At 36.1% G+C, this 19,227-nt stretch overlaps 1 protein-coding gene across 2 annotated transcripts; it reads right to left on the bottom strand.

The window, feature by feature from the left end:
- Positions 1-3,996: 3,996 nt before the first annotated feature.
- LOC138329519 (integrator complex subunit 12-like) lies at positions 3,997-17,099 on the bottom strand. 2 transcript variants are annotated; one of them, XM_069276561.1, is made up of 8 exons: positions 17,006-17,099; positions 15,521-15,662; positions 14,427-14,534; positions 10,943-11,238; positions 9,787-9,853; positions 8,481-8,573; positions 7,161-7,358; positions 3,997-4,860 (listed from the first exon to the last, which is right to left on the bottom strand). In XM_069276561.1, exons 2-8 carry the CDS (start codon positions 15,647-15,649, stop codon positions 4,399-4,401), a joined length of 1,353 nt encoding a protein of 450 aa, XP_069132662.1. In that variant the 5' UTR covers positions 15,650-15,662; positions 17,006-17,099; the 3' UTR covers positions 3,997-4,398. The 2 variants fall into 2 exon arrangements, with proteins under 2 accessions (XP_069132662.1, XP_069132661.1); XM_069276560.1 differs by having other exon boundaries at positions 17,016-17,092.
- Positions 17,100-19,227: the final 2,128 nt, after the last annotated feature.

Below are 19,227 nucleotides of genomic sequence, written 5' to 3'. Positions count from 1 at the left end.
GCCGACAAAAATATGTTGATGTTAAAGATATTTAGCTACATATATGTATTAATGAAATGAATAGCTTTTAATCTCTGTCTAGATGTATATGACAATAAAATGGAAGCACTAAACATTTAAAGGAGCGAATTTGTAGATAAAATATTCTTTGACTATATGTGATATAAAATCATGGTATAATCTTTGTTTGAAAAGTCACAAACTATTTCGTCAAAAAGTATTATAATATTCATAGCTAAATATCTCACTGTTTTTAAATTCAAACATATGCTACTGATCAACGAGTAAATAGGTACAGATGGTTTGTATTCAAACGAATGATAAAAATAAATGATGAAACTACAAGAATAATTAGATTTATTATTAGATTATATTTACTATAGTGATCGTTGTTAAATCCATCTCTGGACTATATCATATAGCAAAACACAAGACATATTTCAAGTGAAAAAGACCAAACGCAAGCCTACAAAGACTTCCTTTAAAAATTAAAGAAAGCTTTGCATACCTTTAAAGCAATATACTGTGTACCGTTATTCTATTCTTTTGATGTACACTAAAGGACCATACTACCAGTCTCATTTGTTGTAACAAACATAGCCTTCAATTTGGCAATAACATTGGCCAAGGGTGGTCCAATATCGAAAATGCAATTTGGCATAATTTGTTATTAAGTGACAAGTTTTGTACCTTTCATTCCAACGAGCTAATTTTGAGGCAACCAGAGGGATGTAGCAAGAACAAGACTATTCATTTCCCATAATTCAAACATTAAATGTTATGATTTCGCTAGCCTATAACTGTCACCCTCTTTGATTCTGTAGTGTAGACATATTTCTTACGAAAGTTAATATCCTCCATTCAACTACAAAGGTTTGGTTTCTAGTAATAGTAAAGCTACAAACAAATCCAGAATTCCAAGCTACAACAACCATTTTTTTTATATTAAAGATAAAGTCTAGGTACAGGGGTATTTATCGCGATGTATTTGTACACTTATTTTTATATGTGTGCAATTTTCATTACTTCATTTTAAAATAAATTTCATCATTTCTTTCACATCCGCTACATCCATAACCCATTAAAGAATTCACTTTAATACATCCGAAAAGGGACCGAGAAGGTTTAGATGGAATTCCATGATACCACAGCTTAATTTTCTTTTTTTTGTGTGTGTCATCAGTTCCTAAGGGTCATGATGACCTATATATTGTCACCATGCATCGTCCGTCGTCGTGCGCCGTTCGCCGTGCGTAAACTTTTTATTCAAACAATTTTTTTCTAAATAACCGAAAGGCCCAAAGTACTGATATTTGGCCTGTAGCAAGCTGGGATGAAAGGCTACTAAGTTTGTTCATATGAATGACATTGACCTTCATTCAAGGGTCAAAAATGCCAAAATTTTTAAACGACTTCCTCTCAAGAATCAAAAGGCCAAAGGTACTCTTGTTGGGCCTTTGGCATGCTTGCATGAAGGGCCGCCAACTTTATTCAAATGAATTACCTTGACCTTCATTTAAAGTCACAGGAGTCAAATAGGCCAAAATCTTTTAATAACTTCTTGTGGCTAACTAAGTAGCCTTGACACCTGGTATAAGTCTGTGACATGATACATTTGTAGGATGAAGAGCTACAAAGTTTGCTAAAAATGAATGACCTTGACCGTCATCCAAGGTCACAGGGAGTCAAATTGCTAAAATTTTTAAACAACTTGTTGTGAATAAATAAGAGGCCTAGAGACCTGATATTGGGCCTATGACAAGCTGGAAAAGATGGCTACCAAGTTGTTCATTTAAATGACTGTGACCTTCATTCAAGGTAAGGTCACAAGGGTCAATAGGCTAAAATATTTAAACAACTTCTTGTAAATAACTAAGAGGCCTAGAGATCTGTCCCCGATTTCTCGAAACAAAAGTGCAGACTTAAGTCAAAACTTAAGTTTTTCTCCTTTTGTAATTTATATGAAAATTTATGACTTAAGTCAGTTTTTGACTTAAGTTTGTTTTGAGAAATAGGGGCCTGATATAAGGCCTGTGACATGGTGGGATGAAGGGCTACCAAGTTTGTTCAAATGTTTGTTCAATCATTCAAGTTCTTATTCATATTCCATAAAAAGAGTCCTTTTGTATTGCCTTAATTGTTTGCCACTACTATATTCTTTGATGTGTTGTATTGTGCCAGTAGTCAGATGACCATTAAGGCCCCTGGACCTCTTGTTTTATCCAAAACACTTCATATTCCGTACAAATTGCATCTATTACACAAATTTACATCCCAATACCTTTCATAAGGATAATAATTCCCCAGGAATAGTTTCATAAAACATTATTTTTGTGTCACATGATTTCACTCTTCTGTGTTCAAACTATTGATGAATATTTTGTTTTTCCAAATCTTTTTTTCCCCTCATAAGTTTTTGGTCCAAGTCACTTAAATTCATATCTAAAATTTATAACTGTCAGGTTCAAAACTGCATGCAGAGATACATATGTACATTATGATGTATGGTCCTCCCATGTTGAATAGTGAAAACTAAACGGAGTAAATGTTTCAGTATGAGTACCATATAGTACCTGTGCATGGATCTTTAGTGACGCAATGAAATGTGTCATAAATGGATATCAAAGTCTTATATGGGTTTACCAGCAGGAGCTGTGGAATTTTTAAACAATACCCAGTGTAATAGTGGAGAGTCAATCTCCCCAAAGGTGCATTGGGGCCCCATATTTCACATCTATGAACGACTCACGGAAATTTCAAGTTTCTTAAAAAACATATTTCGGACGCATACTACATATGTTCTTTTTGCACATTGTAAGTTCTCTTTTGTATCATTTTCATGTAAACGACTGTCAATTCTGACATAACATAATTTGATCATTCAATATCAAACCAAACAATTATGAATTTTTTGTGGATACTTGTATGTAAATAGTCAAAATTTGCATACAACGTCTGCCGTTTCAAAAACAATCACTTTGATGTCATTTATAAAGGGTGCGCAGTGTATTAAAATGTCATTACGTAATATTCTGCGACCAGAGGTCAACAGACGTCCAGTTCGTAAGCCGTTGACAGAGGTGAATGTGGGAACCACAATAAACCCTGGGAGAGATTGGTGGAGAGTACCAGTGGGATTACCCTGAGAGATATTGGTGGAGAGTACCAGTGGGATTACCCTGGGAGAGATTGGTGGAGAGTACCAGTGGGATTACCCTGGGAGATATTGGTGGAGAGTACCAGTGGGATTACCCTGGGAGAGATTGGTGGAGAGTACCAGTGGGATTACCCTGGGAGATATTGGTGGAGAGTACCAGTGGGATTACCCTGGGAGAGATTGGTGGAGAGTACCAGTGGGATTACCCTGGGAGAGATTGGTGGAATACCAGTGGGATTACCCTGGGAGATATTGGTGGAGAGTACCAGTGGGATTACCCTGGGAGAGATTGGTGGAGAGTACCAGTGGGATTACCCTGGGAGAGATTGGTGGAGTACCAGTGGGATTACCCTGGGAGAGATTGGTGGAGAGTACCAGTGGGATTACCCTGGGAGAGATTGGTGGAGAGTACTAGTGGGATTATCCTGGGAGAGATTGGTGGAGTACCAGTGGGATTACCCTGGGAGATATTGGTGGAGAGTACCAGTGGGATTAACCTGGGAGAGATTGGTGGAGTACCAGTGGGATTACCCTGGGAGAGATTGGTGGAGAGTACCAGTGGGATTACCCTGGGAGAGATTGGTGGAGAGTACCAGTGGGATTACACTGGGAGAGATTGGTGGAGTACCAGTGGGATTACCCTGGGAGAGATTGGTGGAGAGTACCAGTGGGATTACCCTGGGAGAGATTGGTGGAGTACCAGTGGGATTCGATGCCATGTTTTAAGTATGAGAAACACTTGATAAATCAACCAAACCCATGTTAAATATTTTACAATGTCTTGTTCTCTGTAAATACATGTAATGGTGAAATAAATTGATACTATTTGATCACTCAAGCAATTTCAAGGAATTTAATATACTTATTCAAATATGTAGAATAGAACTTGTTTTGTTTCACAAACCCTAATTAGTTAGATTTTTTTCCTGGAGAATACTTAACTCAGCTACACAAACATTGTAGCTTGTTATCGATAACTCAGTCATGTTCAGCACAATGTTACATTGTAACATATTTTTACAAACACATAACCATACATTAAGTGATGCTTGTTTTACATCAGAAAACCGGCTTATAATCTGTATTGATAGAGAGGTTCTAGCCGATGTCATAAGACGTACTTGTATGCAAATTTACTATGTACCTAGTGTGATCATGTATACAGGCAGGTAGACATGTTATTCATTCCATCCAGGATCCTAAATACAATTATTGTTTTTTAGAGTTTTTAGCTCTCTCATTTATCTCAAAGAAGACCGTTTTTCCTGTAGTTTAGCTGCTGCCTTCTTTTTCATCATTTGTAGTCGTTTGTCGGCGTTGACTGCTGACGTTGATCCTCCCGAACTTTGCTTGTTGCTGCTGCTACTACTATTAGAACTACTACTGGATGAACTGGATTTAGAACTAGATTTCACGGGTTCAGCCTTGGTGGGTAAATTTTTAAATATGTCCACCCCTAGTTTTATGCCCCCAGGTTTTACAGCTGGCTCCGACGACTTGTTCTTATTAGAGGTTTTCTCCGAGTGATCATGTTTACTTTTAAATGGCTCTGATTTGACTGATTTGGATGAGGACTCTGGCCTACTGCTGCCACTACTGGACTTTGTCTGGTCACTCTTCCCCGACAGATTGGCTGCCAGACTAGCCAAGCCACTGAGAGGACGATTGCCTGAACTACTGCTTTGGTCTTTAGAGCTTGATGTCTGCAAAGACAAAATATCTAGAGGTTATATACATTCAACATTCAGTGGAAATCATTAATCATTTTAAATATCAACATTTTTACATTTCGCGACATTGTAATTTTTACAATAAACATACCTTCAAACTTGTAGATAACTAGTATCACACACATTAAACAAGAGGCCCAGAGGGCCTGTATCGCTCACCTGGTTTGTAATGCCAAGTAATGTTCTGAATACAGGTTCATTGTTTCTTTTCTGAAGGAATTTTAATATTAACCTCTAAATCCCCTATTGGGCCCCACCCCTCCTGCCCCCAGGGGGTCAGAGCCAAAATTTATACAAGTTCTGTTCCCCTTCCCCCAAGGATGTTTATGGCCAAATTTGGTCACAATCCAAGCAAAACTCTTAGACAAGTAACGATTTATAGGATTTACCTCTATTTCCCCTATTGGGCCCCACGCGTCCTTCCCCCGGAGGGCCAGAGCCAAAATTTATACAAGTTCTGTTCCCCTTCCAAAAAGGATGTTTGTGGCCAAATTTGGTTACATTCCATGCAGAACTTTATGACTAGTAGCGATTTAAAGGATTTACCTCTATTTCCTCTATTGTTCTCCACCTTTCCTGCCCCCCCAGACCGGAGCCAAAATTTATACAAACTCAGTTCTTATTCTCCCAAGGATATTTCTGGCCAAATTTGGTTACATTCCATGCAGAACTCTATGACTAGTAGCGATTTAAAGGATTTACCTCTATTTCCCCTATTGGGCCCCGCCCCTCCTGCCTCCGGGGGACCAGAGCCAAAATTTATACAAGTTCTGTTCCCCTTCCCCCAAGGATGTTTGTGGCCAAATTTGGTTACATTCCATTCAGAACTCTATGACTAGTAGCGATTTAAAGGATTTACTTCTATTTCCCCTATTGGACCCCGCCCCTCCTGCCCCTGGGGGATCAGAGCCAAAATTTATACAAGTTCTGTTCCCCTTCCCCCAAGGATGTTTGTGGCTAATTTTGGTTACAATCCATGCAGAACTCTAGGACAAGTAGCGATTTAAAGGATTTACCTCTATTTCCCCTATTGGGCCCCGCCCCTCCGGCCCCCGGGAGGTCAGAGCCAAAATTTATACAAGTTCTGTTTCCCCTCCCCCAAGGATGTTTGTGGCCAAATTTGGTTACAATCCATGAAGAACTCTATGACTAGTAGCGATTTATAGGATTTACCTCTATTTCCCCTATTGGGCCCCGCCCCTCCAGCCCCCAGGGGGTCAGAGCCAAAATTTATACAAGTTCTGTTCCCCCTCCCCCAAGGATGTTTGTGGCCAAATTTGGTTACAATCCATGCAGAACTCTATGACAAGTAGCGATTTAAAGGAAATGTTGACGGACAGACGGACGGACGGACGGACGGATAGACGGACAGACGACGGACGACGGACGCCGGACGACATAGCTCACCGGCCCTTCGGGCCAGGTGAGCTAAAAAAGCGTGCTGGAAATTTTCCTTGTAAAAAGGTCTCCAGCATAATTAGCGTAAATTTCAAATCCGCATAAATTTCAATGTTACAGTATATATGCCCCTCCCTAATGACAGCAAGAGCTGTTTGAAAACAGCAAAGCTTGCCTCTGGCAGCCATTAAAGACCTTATCATGCAATATTTACACATTGGGCCTCTTGAAATTCTGTGTTTTACCCCTAAAATGAATACCCATATCCACAACATATATAATCCTAAGCCCTTATATCAAGGCAGAAATCAATGTCAATTGTATAAAGTAAAGTATAAATTGGTACTTTCAGCATCTTAAAATTCTCAATATTCTAATTTTCATCTTTGAAATATTTATCCACACCTAAAGCAAGACTTACAATATGTAGAAATCAATATCAGTTGTTATAGATAACAGTTTTTCAACACTTTTACCAAAACCTTAAGTTCATGATTTTGGCCCAATGGGCCTATCAAAATTCTCAAAATCTATCATTTTCTTCCTTAAAATAACAGTTCTCACCCATCACAATACTTATAACCTAAAAACAATCATAAAGAAATCAATATCAATTGTAATGGATAACAAATTTTCAGCACTTGCACCAAAACCTTAACCTGGTGATTTTGGCCCATTGAGCCCCTTGAAATTCTCAAAATCCAGTATGTTCTTCCTTAAAATGATAGGTCATGAAAACACTTATATTCCAAAATTTAATAAGAAAACAATGTCAGTTGTTACAGATAACAATTTGTCAACACTTGCTAGAGTGATTCTATAAGCCCCACTGTCTTCAAGAGGTGAGCTTAAAATGCTATGGTGACAACTCTGACCTTGGATTCTACTCTGCGGAAGCTGAACAGTGTAGAAGGATCGGGCTTGGTGTTCTTGCTGCTAGAACTACCACTGCTACTGGAGGTGTTCAAGCTAGATGTTTCCTTGGTAGACGCCGGCACAGAGGTGGAGGACGATGATGATGATGATGATGATGATGACGATGACTTGCCCTTAACTGGCTTGGAAGCAGATGCCTGGATGGTAAAGAACACAAAATATATATTATAGTCAAACTTTATCTTATGCTGATTAGCTGTTTACTTCGATGAAAAGAAACTTCAATGGTTTTTCAAATCCTAATTCACATGAAGAGAAATGTTCAAATATTGTCAAATAGTGATGAGTCATTCAAGTATTGTTTCCATTCTATTTGTTAGTGCCATATTTGCAATAACTAGCATCCCTCCATATAATCAATCCTACCCACTTCTATAAGCATCCTCCTGTGTTGTAAATTTTTAAGCGCCTGAAAATGGCAAATAGGGTTTATGAAAATCCAATATAGCAAAATTGAATCTCCTGTGATAAAAAGAAACTACAAGTGAACATGATAGGACAGACAGAATTGATCACCAATTATTGTTAAATCTGTATCTCTTTAACTCAAACAACTATGCTTTATTGTTTTATGACCCAATAAAAAATTCTGCATATAAATACATGTACAGCTACATACATCTTCTATTTTTCTACACAACTTAAATACATCTAGCTTCTTAGTTGATTAGTTCAACGTACAGAACAAGAGCATTAAGTAAGAAAGGCAGTGTTATACTACTTCTAACAGATCAACTAGTACAAATACTTTTGTTGATTTTAATTAATTCATTGTAATTTAGGTCTTCTCTTAAGATTTACCTAACATAAAAAGAACCTGTATCAAGATTCATAAGAGCTAAGCTAATAATGAACTGTCCATTCTGTATTTGCATATTACAGTTATCTGCCCTAACGAGTAGGTACTGATTGTGAAGGCATGTCTTTATCATCCTAATGACATACTTTTCAGAGAACACCGCACTGGTTTTGATCACAAAATAATGATGTCACAATCTTTACGTACTAGCAAGGAAGGCAACTCTGTAATATACAAGAGTTCCAGAGCTATCTTGGCGCCCACCAAAGAATGAATTGTTAACAGACAGATGGACAGACGATGGACAATGGATGAAAGGCGATTTGAATAGCCACCTGATGATGGTGGGCTAACAAAGAGAGAATTATGCATGGAGGGAATTTCGTGCTAAAACATATTACTTCATTGCGTACATTGTACTTTCCACATTTACAACATGAAACTAAAAATTAAGACTCACCATTTTCTTCATCGTCTTGGTACATCTGGTACAGTACCATACAAACCGGGGATCATTGACGTCCTGTTCTGTCACCGCTGGCTTGTGGCACTCCTGTAATTAACATACAATGGAGATCTGGCTTAATATCACGATAGATGTAAATGTTTAGGTCAAGATTATTCATTGCATATCATTATTCTTGTTAATAAGTTTTAATAACTAAACAGCAAACTGATTTTATCAAAATATTGCTTGATGGCTTCAGCAATTTATTCTATTAAATCAATACATATTTAAAGGGACAATTCAGTCTAAAAGTACATTGAAATTTGCATATATATATCAGAAACAAACCAGTTCTAATGGAAATTAGATTAGTTGGTTTTACTGTGATATGCCAGAAAAGCTCACTGTAGTGAAATGTATGTGAAATGTTCAAACTGGCTTGCTGTCCGCCATTACACATAGTGGTCGGAATTCTTGTATGACAAACCCTGGCCCTTGTCATCAGACGCCCTCTAGCGAATGCCGCAACATATCAATCTGGCGTAGAAGAATTTTTTGTCTAGAACTACTCAAATTGCTCTTATAGTAGTGTGTTTACATTATTAGGTGCATGTTCTTGTCTAAATATGATTTCACCATCTCCTCAGTGGTTATGTATTACATACTTGACTTTTGCTTGAAATTTTAACGGCAAAATACTTAACAATGTCGTGGTATTTGTCAATATTTATATGTTTCATAAGGAATATAGAACAATACATTTATGTCATATCTTGCTTTGTGGTTAGGTAACAGAATTAGCCTCATTGAATTGTCCCTTTAAATAACTTGTAATTTTCAAAGTTGATGCAAACTTTATACTTGATCAAAATACTTCCTGAACTTAAATTACAAAGTATAAATCCATTTTGCATTTTATGAAGAAATTAAAAATACTCTAATTAATTAAAATATCTATAGACTACTATACTAGTAATGAATTGTCGTCGGATGAATACTTAGAGCTCCTAAAACTGGAGTGATAGTTTGTTTCCCCTTGTGGCCATATGTGTTTCCATTGCACATAATGATACTTATGATACTGTTAAAATGGATTTTGAAACTTCACTTGTTTTCCTTAATTGGTTGCTTCCTATCACAAACTATAATTATTAGTTTTTAGATCCTTATCTACAAGTACCTAAGTGACTTTGAAAATATTCTGATAGATTGAAGAACTATTTAAAATATTGTCTCTATAGAAATATATTTATGTCAAACGACAAAGCCAAGGCTTTGACTGTGGTATAAACTTGATGTTATAATTGATCGTACAAACCTGGTGGTATAAGTTGTGACATTCCTGACATTCCACCAGCTGATTTCCAGAGGTCACATCAAACCCTCTGAAAAATATCAATTAACAAATAATAATTAACACAAAGAAACCACTTGTATAACCAGCATGTGACTGATAGTCTAATACAACTGTTTTAGTGCTTAATTATAATTCAAACTAAAGACCTGACATTTCTTCAGTAAACAAATTTCTAAATATTCATTTAATTAGAGACCCTGTCTACCTAGTACTATGCTTTCTGGCCAGGTACAAAATTGTCCCTATGTGTGCTAGTGGAGCACTGCTGTAGTGATTCTCTGAGACAAAATTCTCTATGCTTCTTATAGGTTGAAATATGTCTCAAAAACAGGCATGCAAAGGTGTAAATAGCCTTTTCCAAAAACATTACTTTGCTCCTCTAGCAGTAACGAGCACCAATTGTTGCGCTATTAAGATGACACCATCATCAGCCTACAAATCTTTTGAGCTTTGATGGGAATAATTCACGTACCACCTGATACCTGAAAATGTTTGTGTGGGACTATTGTTTCTATTGGTGATGGAATGATGTCAAAAGATGACATCATTGCCATGGGAAGATTATGAAGGGCTAAGTTCCATCACCACTGGATATACTAGTCCTGCACAAATGTTATCCGGTATCACGTGGTTCGTGAATTAGTCTCATTGATATGAGCTACAATATAGTAGCTATCAATTGAAGAATTATACTGACTAATTTGCTTTACTGAAGAAAAAAATACTATGCATTTTTTCCCAGCATAATTAAAAGATCTCTTCAATTTTTTCAAGATGTTAAATTACTAGGTGTTGATCTATACAGATTGATTTTATTGTTACCTAATACAGAGATGTACCCAATTTAAAAACTCATGTAATACTTTTATTTGCTTCATATTTTCATTTGGAACATCATAGATGTCATTTGTCTTTATTTTCAAATAATTCCAAGAATTTTTTTTCATCTAAGCCTGACAATATGACTAAAACTTTTGAGTAAATGTCACACATTCTGTTTTATTCTAATTCCCATCTTTAAGAATTCTGTAAATTTTTGAGCGGTCCAAACATCTTTGCAGCTTTCATTGGTAAATTTCCATTCAATCAATCATATAGAAAAATATAAATTTCTTACTTGCACACAACACATGCGATTCCTAGATCAAATGCAAAATCATCTGCATCAATACTTTTCTCTTCATCATCACTGTCATCTGATTTTTCTTGTCTTTCCTTTTCTTCTTTTTCTATCTTTGCCTTTCTTTCTGCCTCTTTCCTCCTTTCTTTCTCTCTGTCCTTGGATGATTTCTCTTCCTTCCTCGTCTCCTGACTTGTGTCTTCTTCCTTCACCTTTGTCACAGTCAGTGGTGAATCATGACGTGCTTTCTTCGCAGGAACTTCCTCCGATAAATCTGCCAGCTCTTTCTTCAACTGAAAAAGGCAAGATTAACTTTAATATCAAGATCATGATGAAATATCATTAGGCAATTGTTTCGTTATAGAGATGTGATTTTATTCCGATTTAAAGGTATTGATTTCCCAGTACATTGATTGTGTTTTCTCTATAACCCTGGTAGAGAATGATTCAGGTTGACCTCAATCCCATCTTGTCAGTGCTTCCATTGTGTATTTCAATTGTTAAGTTTATTGATACGATTGTGGGAGATTTTGTGTGATGATTGTACCGAAAAGTTAAATAAATGAATTTGCATATAATTTTAAGTGATGTAATTTTTGTATAGAATTTGTAATCATTCAAGTGATCATGCTTAAGTCTCAACATTAATTTTATTAATTAATTTATTTATATATCGTTACTTTTTACTTGTTTCATTCTAAGCTGTATAAAAACAGCAAATTTATGGAATTTCCATCCCCCGCTTTCAGGACATATTGTAGGTAAACATTATTGAGGTTAGGTTTAACCTAGGTTGAAACATGAAGAAATAAACTTAAGTCTTATTCGAAAGTAATATGTGTAAAATTATGTCCGCTGAAAGTGACTATTAAACTTGGCTGAGCTCTTAAGGCATTTAACTTTGATACTAACTTAGGGAATGGCAGAAAACGACTTTTGTAGTACATCAAAGGGCCATAACTCCACTACATAATGTCGGCCAAAAGTGGCAATCGAATTTGGCCAAGCCCTTAAGGCATTTGACCTTGTTACCAAGTTTGAAGAAAATCGGTTAATATTTGTTATTTTTTATATTGCAGGGAAATGGCAGAAAATGACTTTTTTTTTTATTAAATCAAAGGGCCAAAACTATGCTAAAAAAGGTCCGTTGCAAGTGGCGATCGAACTTGGCTAAGCCCTTAAGACATTTAATTTTGTTACCAAGTTTGAAGAAAATCGGCATATATTTATTACAGTTATTGTACGGAAGTGGCAGAAAATGACTTTTTTTATTAAATCAAAGGGATATAACTCTGCTAATTAAGATCTGCCAAAAGTGGCGATTGAACTTGGCTAAGCCCTTAAGACATTTAACTTCGGTACCAACTTTTAACAGTTGTTAGCTATTACACAGAAACTGCAGAAAAATGACATTTGTAGTAAATTAAAGGGCCATAACTCTGATAAATAACATCTGCTAAAAGAGTTGATCGAAGCTGGCATTCGACCTTTTTACAAAGTTTGAAGAAAATTGGATAATATTTATTACAGTTATTGTAAGGAAGTGGCAGAAACTGACTTTTTTATTTAAGCAAAGGGCCATAACTCCGCTAAATAAGGTCTGTTGAAAGTCGCGATCGAAGTTGGCCGAGTCCTTAAGGCATTTAACCTTGTCACCAAGTTTGAAGAAAATTGGTTTACATTTGTTACAGTTATTAGTAATTCAAAGGGCCATAACTCCGCTAAATAAGGTCCATTGTCAGTCGCAATTGCACTTGGCTGAGCCCTTAAGGCATTTAACCTTGTCACCAAGTTTGAAGAAAATTGGTTTACATTTGTTACAGTTATTGCATGGAAACGAAGTGTTACAGACAGACAGAAAGACGGACAGAGAGACAGATGGACAAACCCAAATCAATATCCCCCGTATCGGAGAAAGCGGGGGAAAACAAAGTATGCAAAAGTTTGTCAATCAAAGAAGGCCTGATGACCGCAGAAAATTAATTAAGACATGGGTGTTGTCCATATCAAATAAAGGCAATGTATATGTTGCTTTGTGTTTCTTGCTAAGGCTAGACTCAGATTGGTCTGTACCTTTGTGTCCTCAGACACAACTTAATCCAAATGGACATATAACATGCATCAATTTATGTTTGTGGTAGCCAACAGTTACAACCATATTTATTCTGGGTTTTTATCAGCCATTTCAGGAAAGTAACCCATAGCAAAATTTTGATAATATCATCACTATTTTTCACGATTGGGAAAATGCCATTGGCATTTCATCAATTTAGAAATTACTGTCAAAGTGGAAAATTATTAACAGTAAATACCTATTACCTTTAATTACAGTATATTTTCATGATTCTTATTAAATGTAAAGTTTCAAGTCTTTTTTAAAATACATATTGTATATACATGTATAAGTATATATGAAGTCATACAGTCTGTACTTCAGTTGGTAGAGCTCCCTTGAATGGGGCGAAAGTGCTCACTAGTCAGTCGTTATCGTTTTTATTTCTTATAGATTTCGTCAGTTAGGATTTTTCTTCATATTTATTACACACACACATATATATATATATAATATTTCAATTAATGTCAAGATTCGAGAATTTGACTAAAACCATGTAGGAATATTGGAAAACAAGAGCTGTTGGAGAACAGCAAAGCTCACCTATTCAGAAGAAGTTTATGTTCAAGTATTTACTATTTTAAATTATCAAGCAGTGCCCTCAGTCTATATTAGTTTGCCTCCAACAGAAGTTGAAATGTCTTCTTTTGCAGTATAAAATTTTTTATGGTAAACACAGATAACGTTATGAGGAAAATAAAATCATAAACATTTATGATGACTTATGCTTAAACAATTGACAAAATAGAAACTTGCTCAAAAATTTTAACATGGAAATATGACAAATTAACAGAATCAAAAACCCCCTAAAGGGCCCCAAATTGGTTGTATTATCACGTTCAGCATCCATACACATTAGGAAAATAAAATCATAAACATTTATGATGACTTGAGCTTAAACAATAGACAAAATAGAAACTTGCTCAAAAACTTAAACATGGAAATACGGGTATGACAAATTAACAGACTCAAAAAAAACCTAAAGGGCCCCAAATTGGTTGTATTATCACGTTCAGCATCCATACACATTAGGAAAATAAAATCATAAACATTTATGATGACTTAAGCTTAAACAATTGACGAAACAGAAACTTGCTCAAAAACTTTAACATGAAATGGGACGCCAACGCTGACGCCGACACAGGGGTGACAACATTAGCTCCCCCTATTCTTCGAATAGGAGAGCTAAAAATTGACTGCATGCAATTAGGTTAATAGAGAATCAATTTTCAATTTGAAATTGCTACAATTATCTGAAAACATGATGCTTATATTAAACTGTATGATTGTATGATAAACTCAACAAATATGGTTACATGATAATTCAACACTAAAATACAATGATGCATATCAAAACAATATGGGTACCTTGTCCAATGATCTTTTCTCCGACTCTCTCTTTTTCAGCTTTTCTTCCTCTTGATGTTTCAGTGAAGATTTACTTGAAGTCTTGGACTCTGATGTAATTGATGCTGTCTGCAATCATATCATTATATGTATACATGAAAATCAAATTAAATACTGACATGTTTGCAATTTTCCAATATTTTCGTCTTATCAAATCTATACCTATGATAGATATAAAATATACAGAACCAGTTTCTCACTTACATTTTCAATATTATTTCATCTTTCAATTTTTTTATGGTAATTGGTTAAGTTTCTATCAGCCAATAAACATCAAAAGCTTAAAAGTTACCCCCGGTATTCAAACCTACTCATCTCATATACAAGGTATATCTTAGTTCTATAATAAAGGTGTATTTTTGATCATGCAACATAATTTCTATACTTACATCCAGTTATATATATATATAATGACATACTTTCTGCATACTTTTGTTTTTGGTCTCTTCACACACAAAATAGTTTAATATCAGGTGTTACACTAATGGATTAGTAAAACCTGTTTAAGTGACACCTTTGTATAAAGACCATCTGTCTAAGCCACCACCTTTGTTTAAGTACCACCTGTCTAAGCGGCCATCTTTGTATAAAGACCATCTTTCTAAGTGATCACCTTTGTATAAAGACCATCTGTCTAAGCGACCATCTTTGTATAAAGACCACCTGTTTATAGATATTAAATAAAAGCACTTTCTTGGAGTTACAAATGACTCATTTTAATAGAATTTGACAAGGGTCTAGACCACTTGGTTATCAAGAAAACATTTTGTTTGATCCAGGAGTGGACTTTTGGACAGGTTTATTGTTTTTAATATACTGACATTCCATCACACAAATCCTCAACTCAAAATGAGTGTACAATAAAACATGTTTTTAATAAATGCTCTTACAGTGAATTCATGGTTATAACGTAGTAATTTTCATTCCCATCAAGGCATTTATAATATGTCTGTAATATGTGCATAACGAACCCTGTTTATAATGAAGTTATTTTGTTGGCCCAGAGAGGTTTGTTATATCAGTGTTTTACTGTACCACCATGTAATGATAGTGACCTTTTGACCTTTCCGTTGGGCTATAGCATCCTCCAACAACTGGCACAACTGGTCTGCTGAGTCTCGACTCTTGGAGTGTAGCAATTTCAAAGCCTTCACAAACACCGGATCAAGTTCAACAGTAGTCATTCTTACTACAATTCTGAAATAGAATAAGAGATATACAACAGATTTTAAGAGGATGCATGGACACCTTCTTCAGAGTGCAGAAAATTACAATCAACTCAGTAGAAAGGTGGAACAGCAAGCCTGTAAGATGTATCAGAAAATAAAAACTTTACACTTCTGTTAAAGGACATGTAGAACTTCCTTCTGCCAAATAAAATGCATTTAGCAGGTAGGATAGCCCATATATAAACCAAAGCTAAAGGAAACCTAATCACTATTATAGTACGTGTATTTACAAGTATAAAGTCTTAAGATAATGTAGTGAAGCAGGATTGGACTGGGTCGATCATCAGTGACTAGGTAGCTCAGTCGGTAGAGCACTCAGCTAGTGTTCGGAGGGTCCCGGGTTCGAATCCTGGTCTGGCCGCTACACTTTTTCCTCTCCTGTTACAGAATTGGCGCCCAACTAAATAACCCACGGTGGTGATGTTTGGAAGGTTCTTGTATGTCTTCGAGGGCGAAGACTTCGAAAAAGGAGGGAGGAGTGTAGTGGGATTGGACTGGGTTGGTCATCTGTGACCAGGTACTTCAGTTGGTAGAGCACTTGGCTAGTGTTAGTGTAAATTGGGCACTTGTAGGTAGACTAACCACCAATAAGTGGATACGTAATTTTTACGTACACTACGCTTAGAATTTAGAATAGCAAAGAAAAATAATATACAAGTGTATACATATTTTAATGAAAGGCGATCTAGAAGGGTATCGCTAGATAACTGATTGATATGCATCAAGTCTGTCTAGGTCTGAATGTACACCATGTCCACTCGTAGTGGACACCGTGTTCACACGTAGTGCACTCCGTGTCTACCTGTAGTCTAAATCTTGTGCACTCCATGTGCACAAGGGTGTAACCTTTAGTCTACTACTATCTGTAGTAGCTATATACAGTAGGCCTAAGTAGTAAACACTTCATTTTTATCCTGTTTTTAACCTTTATCTACTAACTTTTATCTATATCAGCACCAGTTAAAAAAAAGAAGAAGAGAGAAATGCACTATATATAAACCCCATCCCCACGCCGCTGCGCCGTAATGCCAATATTCGTCATTATTGATGGAATGCATAACCATTTTAAGTCGAAGACGATTAATTAGGCCTAACGGTGGAATCACTTGGTCAGTCGAGCAGTTGAGTGAAGAAAGCGGTCAAACTTGCAAGTCTAAGTCTACTTTAATTTCAAGACATGTCATACAACATTCTTTTTTTTAAATTGAATTTTAAAATGTTTTAAGTTCTTTATCCGTGAAACAGGTAACTTCCTAAACATATTTTACAAACTTAAGGCAATGTTGGAAATGGAATAAATGCAAAATCTACCTCAACTCACCGCCGGATGGAAGCGTCTGTCAGGTAATGAAGCAAGCCGGAAAAGGGGACAAATATTCCGGAATTCCTATAAAAAATAAAATCAGAAATAAATTCTTTTCTCGGTGAAAAAATAGTTTCAACTACACAGATATATTGACAATTAATACATATGAAAAATATACAATGTATAGGCATATAGGGGAAGTAATGCATTGTTATTCACAATAACCTAAAGTCAATACATATTTGTACGACAACTGTACATATATAATATACGTACATGTGTGGAATCTACGGCGACTGCATCATCGATACTCCATGGGTTCCGATTACATACGATCTCTACACCCCTGGAATATCTCATAGTAAAACTGGAGGCAACAAACAGAACAGGTAATTTAGTCCTTTGACACATATCAAAAGAGCCGTATAACTGTACACTAGCTGTGGTTGACTGTGTGGCTTTGAAGTTGGGCGTCGCTCTCTCTGTACAATTTCTTTGCAGGCCTGTGATTGTTTCAGATTTGTTCCCTGAGCTGCCTTCAATTTTACTATGAGATAGTCCAGGGATGTAGAGATCGTAAGTGATCGAAACTCATGGAGTATCGAAGATGCGGTGGCTGCGAAACGACATAAAAAATACTGTGCGAACGCAATACTTTTACATGTGAACGCGATACTATTTCGTGTGAACGCATATAATTTACTTTTGCGTTCACACGCGATCTTATTAAAATTAGACTTGTAATTCCGCTCCACTACGATGCTCTACGTATTATTATACGTTACTCTCCAATAACATAGGTATCTTAGTGGAGTGGAATTACAAGTCTAATTTTAATTAGATCGCGTGTGAACGCAATAATATTCTGTGTGAACGCAAGAATATATATCACTGACAGCTACATGTAACTGTACATGTAACTGTCATATTTATTATTGCGTTCTATTGCGTTCAAACCCAATATTAGTATTGTGTTCGCCCACAAGAACTTTGTATTGTTCATGTCTCCTTTCCCAGTCACCTTATTACACCCTGGGTTAGGTTCTAGTGATCATTCATTGTGTTTTAACTTGGAATTTCATACCCATGCCATTCATTTTAAAGCAGACTACAGAGAAATCAATTAAGATTTGTCTACAGGGAACTAGGCATGTATAGAGAGGATGTCTACAGTGAACTAGGCATGTATGGAGAGGATGTCTACAGTTGAGGCACGGAACTACAAAATTTTAATGTACTTTGTTTAGCATAATGTATCAAGAACCATTGACAAAACACATACCAGTGAACAAAGTTGACAATCGTCACAAAGTTAAGCACCCACTGTATCAGGCTGCTGTTCGAGCACTTCCAAGGAAAAGAACCAAGTGGAGAAAATATCTAAATACTGTAAAGCCATCTCAAACTACTAGAAATAAAGAGGCAAGAACTAAGCAGAAACTACCACATTATAGACTTTGGTGTGTCTCGTCCAGGGGAAAGAACCCAGAGCCTTCCTCACAGGGGCGAGCGCTCAACTGAAGGCCAAAACGTGAGGCAATCTCAAGGGAGACGTTAGAAAGATGAAAGTCATTTAGGAAGAAGAGCAAAATTCAGATCCCAAAAGTCGTCTCTACGATATCATATGGAATAGTAACAGTAAGTACGTTAACGCCCTGGTAATCCAAAAAGACACTGGATGTCAATAGTATTATGTACGGCATCACTTGAAGAATATCAATTTTTTATTAGTAAGAGGTACATTAATATTGTAAGTGCCCATTAAAATAATTTTAAGATTAATTTAAAGATGCTCCAGCGACGACAGAACTTAAACGATACCCATTATTTGAATAATAACTGATATACAAGCCTACTGATTTTTATTAGATTGATGTTTAATCGTATATATACCTGTATGTGTCCAAATAACACAAAAATACATCTAAAACATTTTTTGGTTTGGTAGATGAGCAATCAGTACTTAATTTAATATTGGGTATAGTGCCGTGGATTTCGTTTTGTGGGACGCAATTTTTGATATTTTTAATCTTTAAGGAAAGAAAGAAGCTCAAACATTTCAATGATAGTAAGGGTGTAAAGTAAGTAACTTTTGTTAACCGAAGAAAAAATACTAATTCGTTTGCTCCTGTTTTTGATAGAGAAAAATATCATTCGTCAGCAGTAAGATATCTTAAAGATCGAAAACAATTAACAATAGATCCCTTAATGCTTTTGGTATTTCTCC

This window comes from Argopecten irradians, chromosome 8 (genome assembly GCF_041381155.1).
Source record: "Argopecten irradians isolate NY chromosome 8, Ai_NY, whole genome shotgun sequence".
Lineage (NCBI taxonomy): Eukaryota > Metazoa > Mollusca > Bivalvia > Pectinida > Pectinidae > Argopecten > Argopecten irradians.
The sequence above is the reverse complement of the archived record's forward strand: the minus strand, read 5'-3'. Positions and strand labels throughout refer to the sequence as shown.

Excerpts from the sequence above, each read along its gene's own strand:
- LOC138329519 (XM_069276561.1), bottom strand. The coding sequence starts at position 15,649 with ATGACTACTGTTGAACTTGATCCGGTGTTTGTGAAGGCTTTGAAATTG. Across the intron at positions 11,239-14,426 it reads AGAAAAGATCATTGGACAAG|TTGAAGAAAGAGCTGGCAGA; the intron begins GTACCCATATTG and ends TGCCTTTTTCAG. Across the intron at positions 4,861-7,160 it reads TCCGCAGAGTAGAATCCAAG|ACATCAAGCTCTAAAGACCA; the intron begins GTCAGAGTTGTC and ends TTGTCTTTGCAG.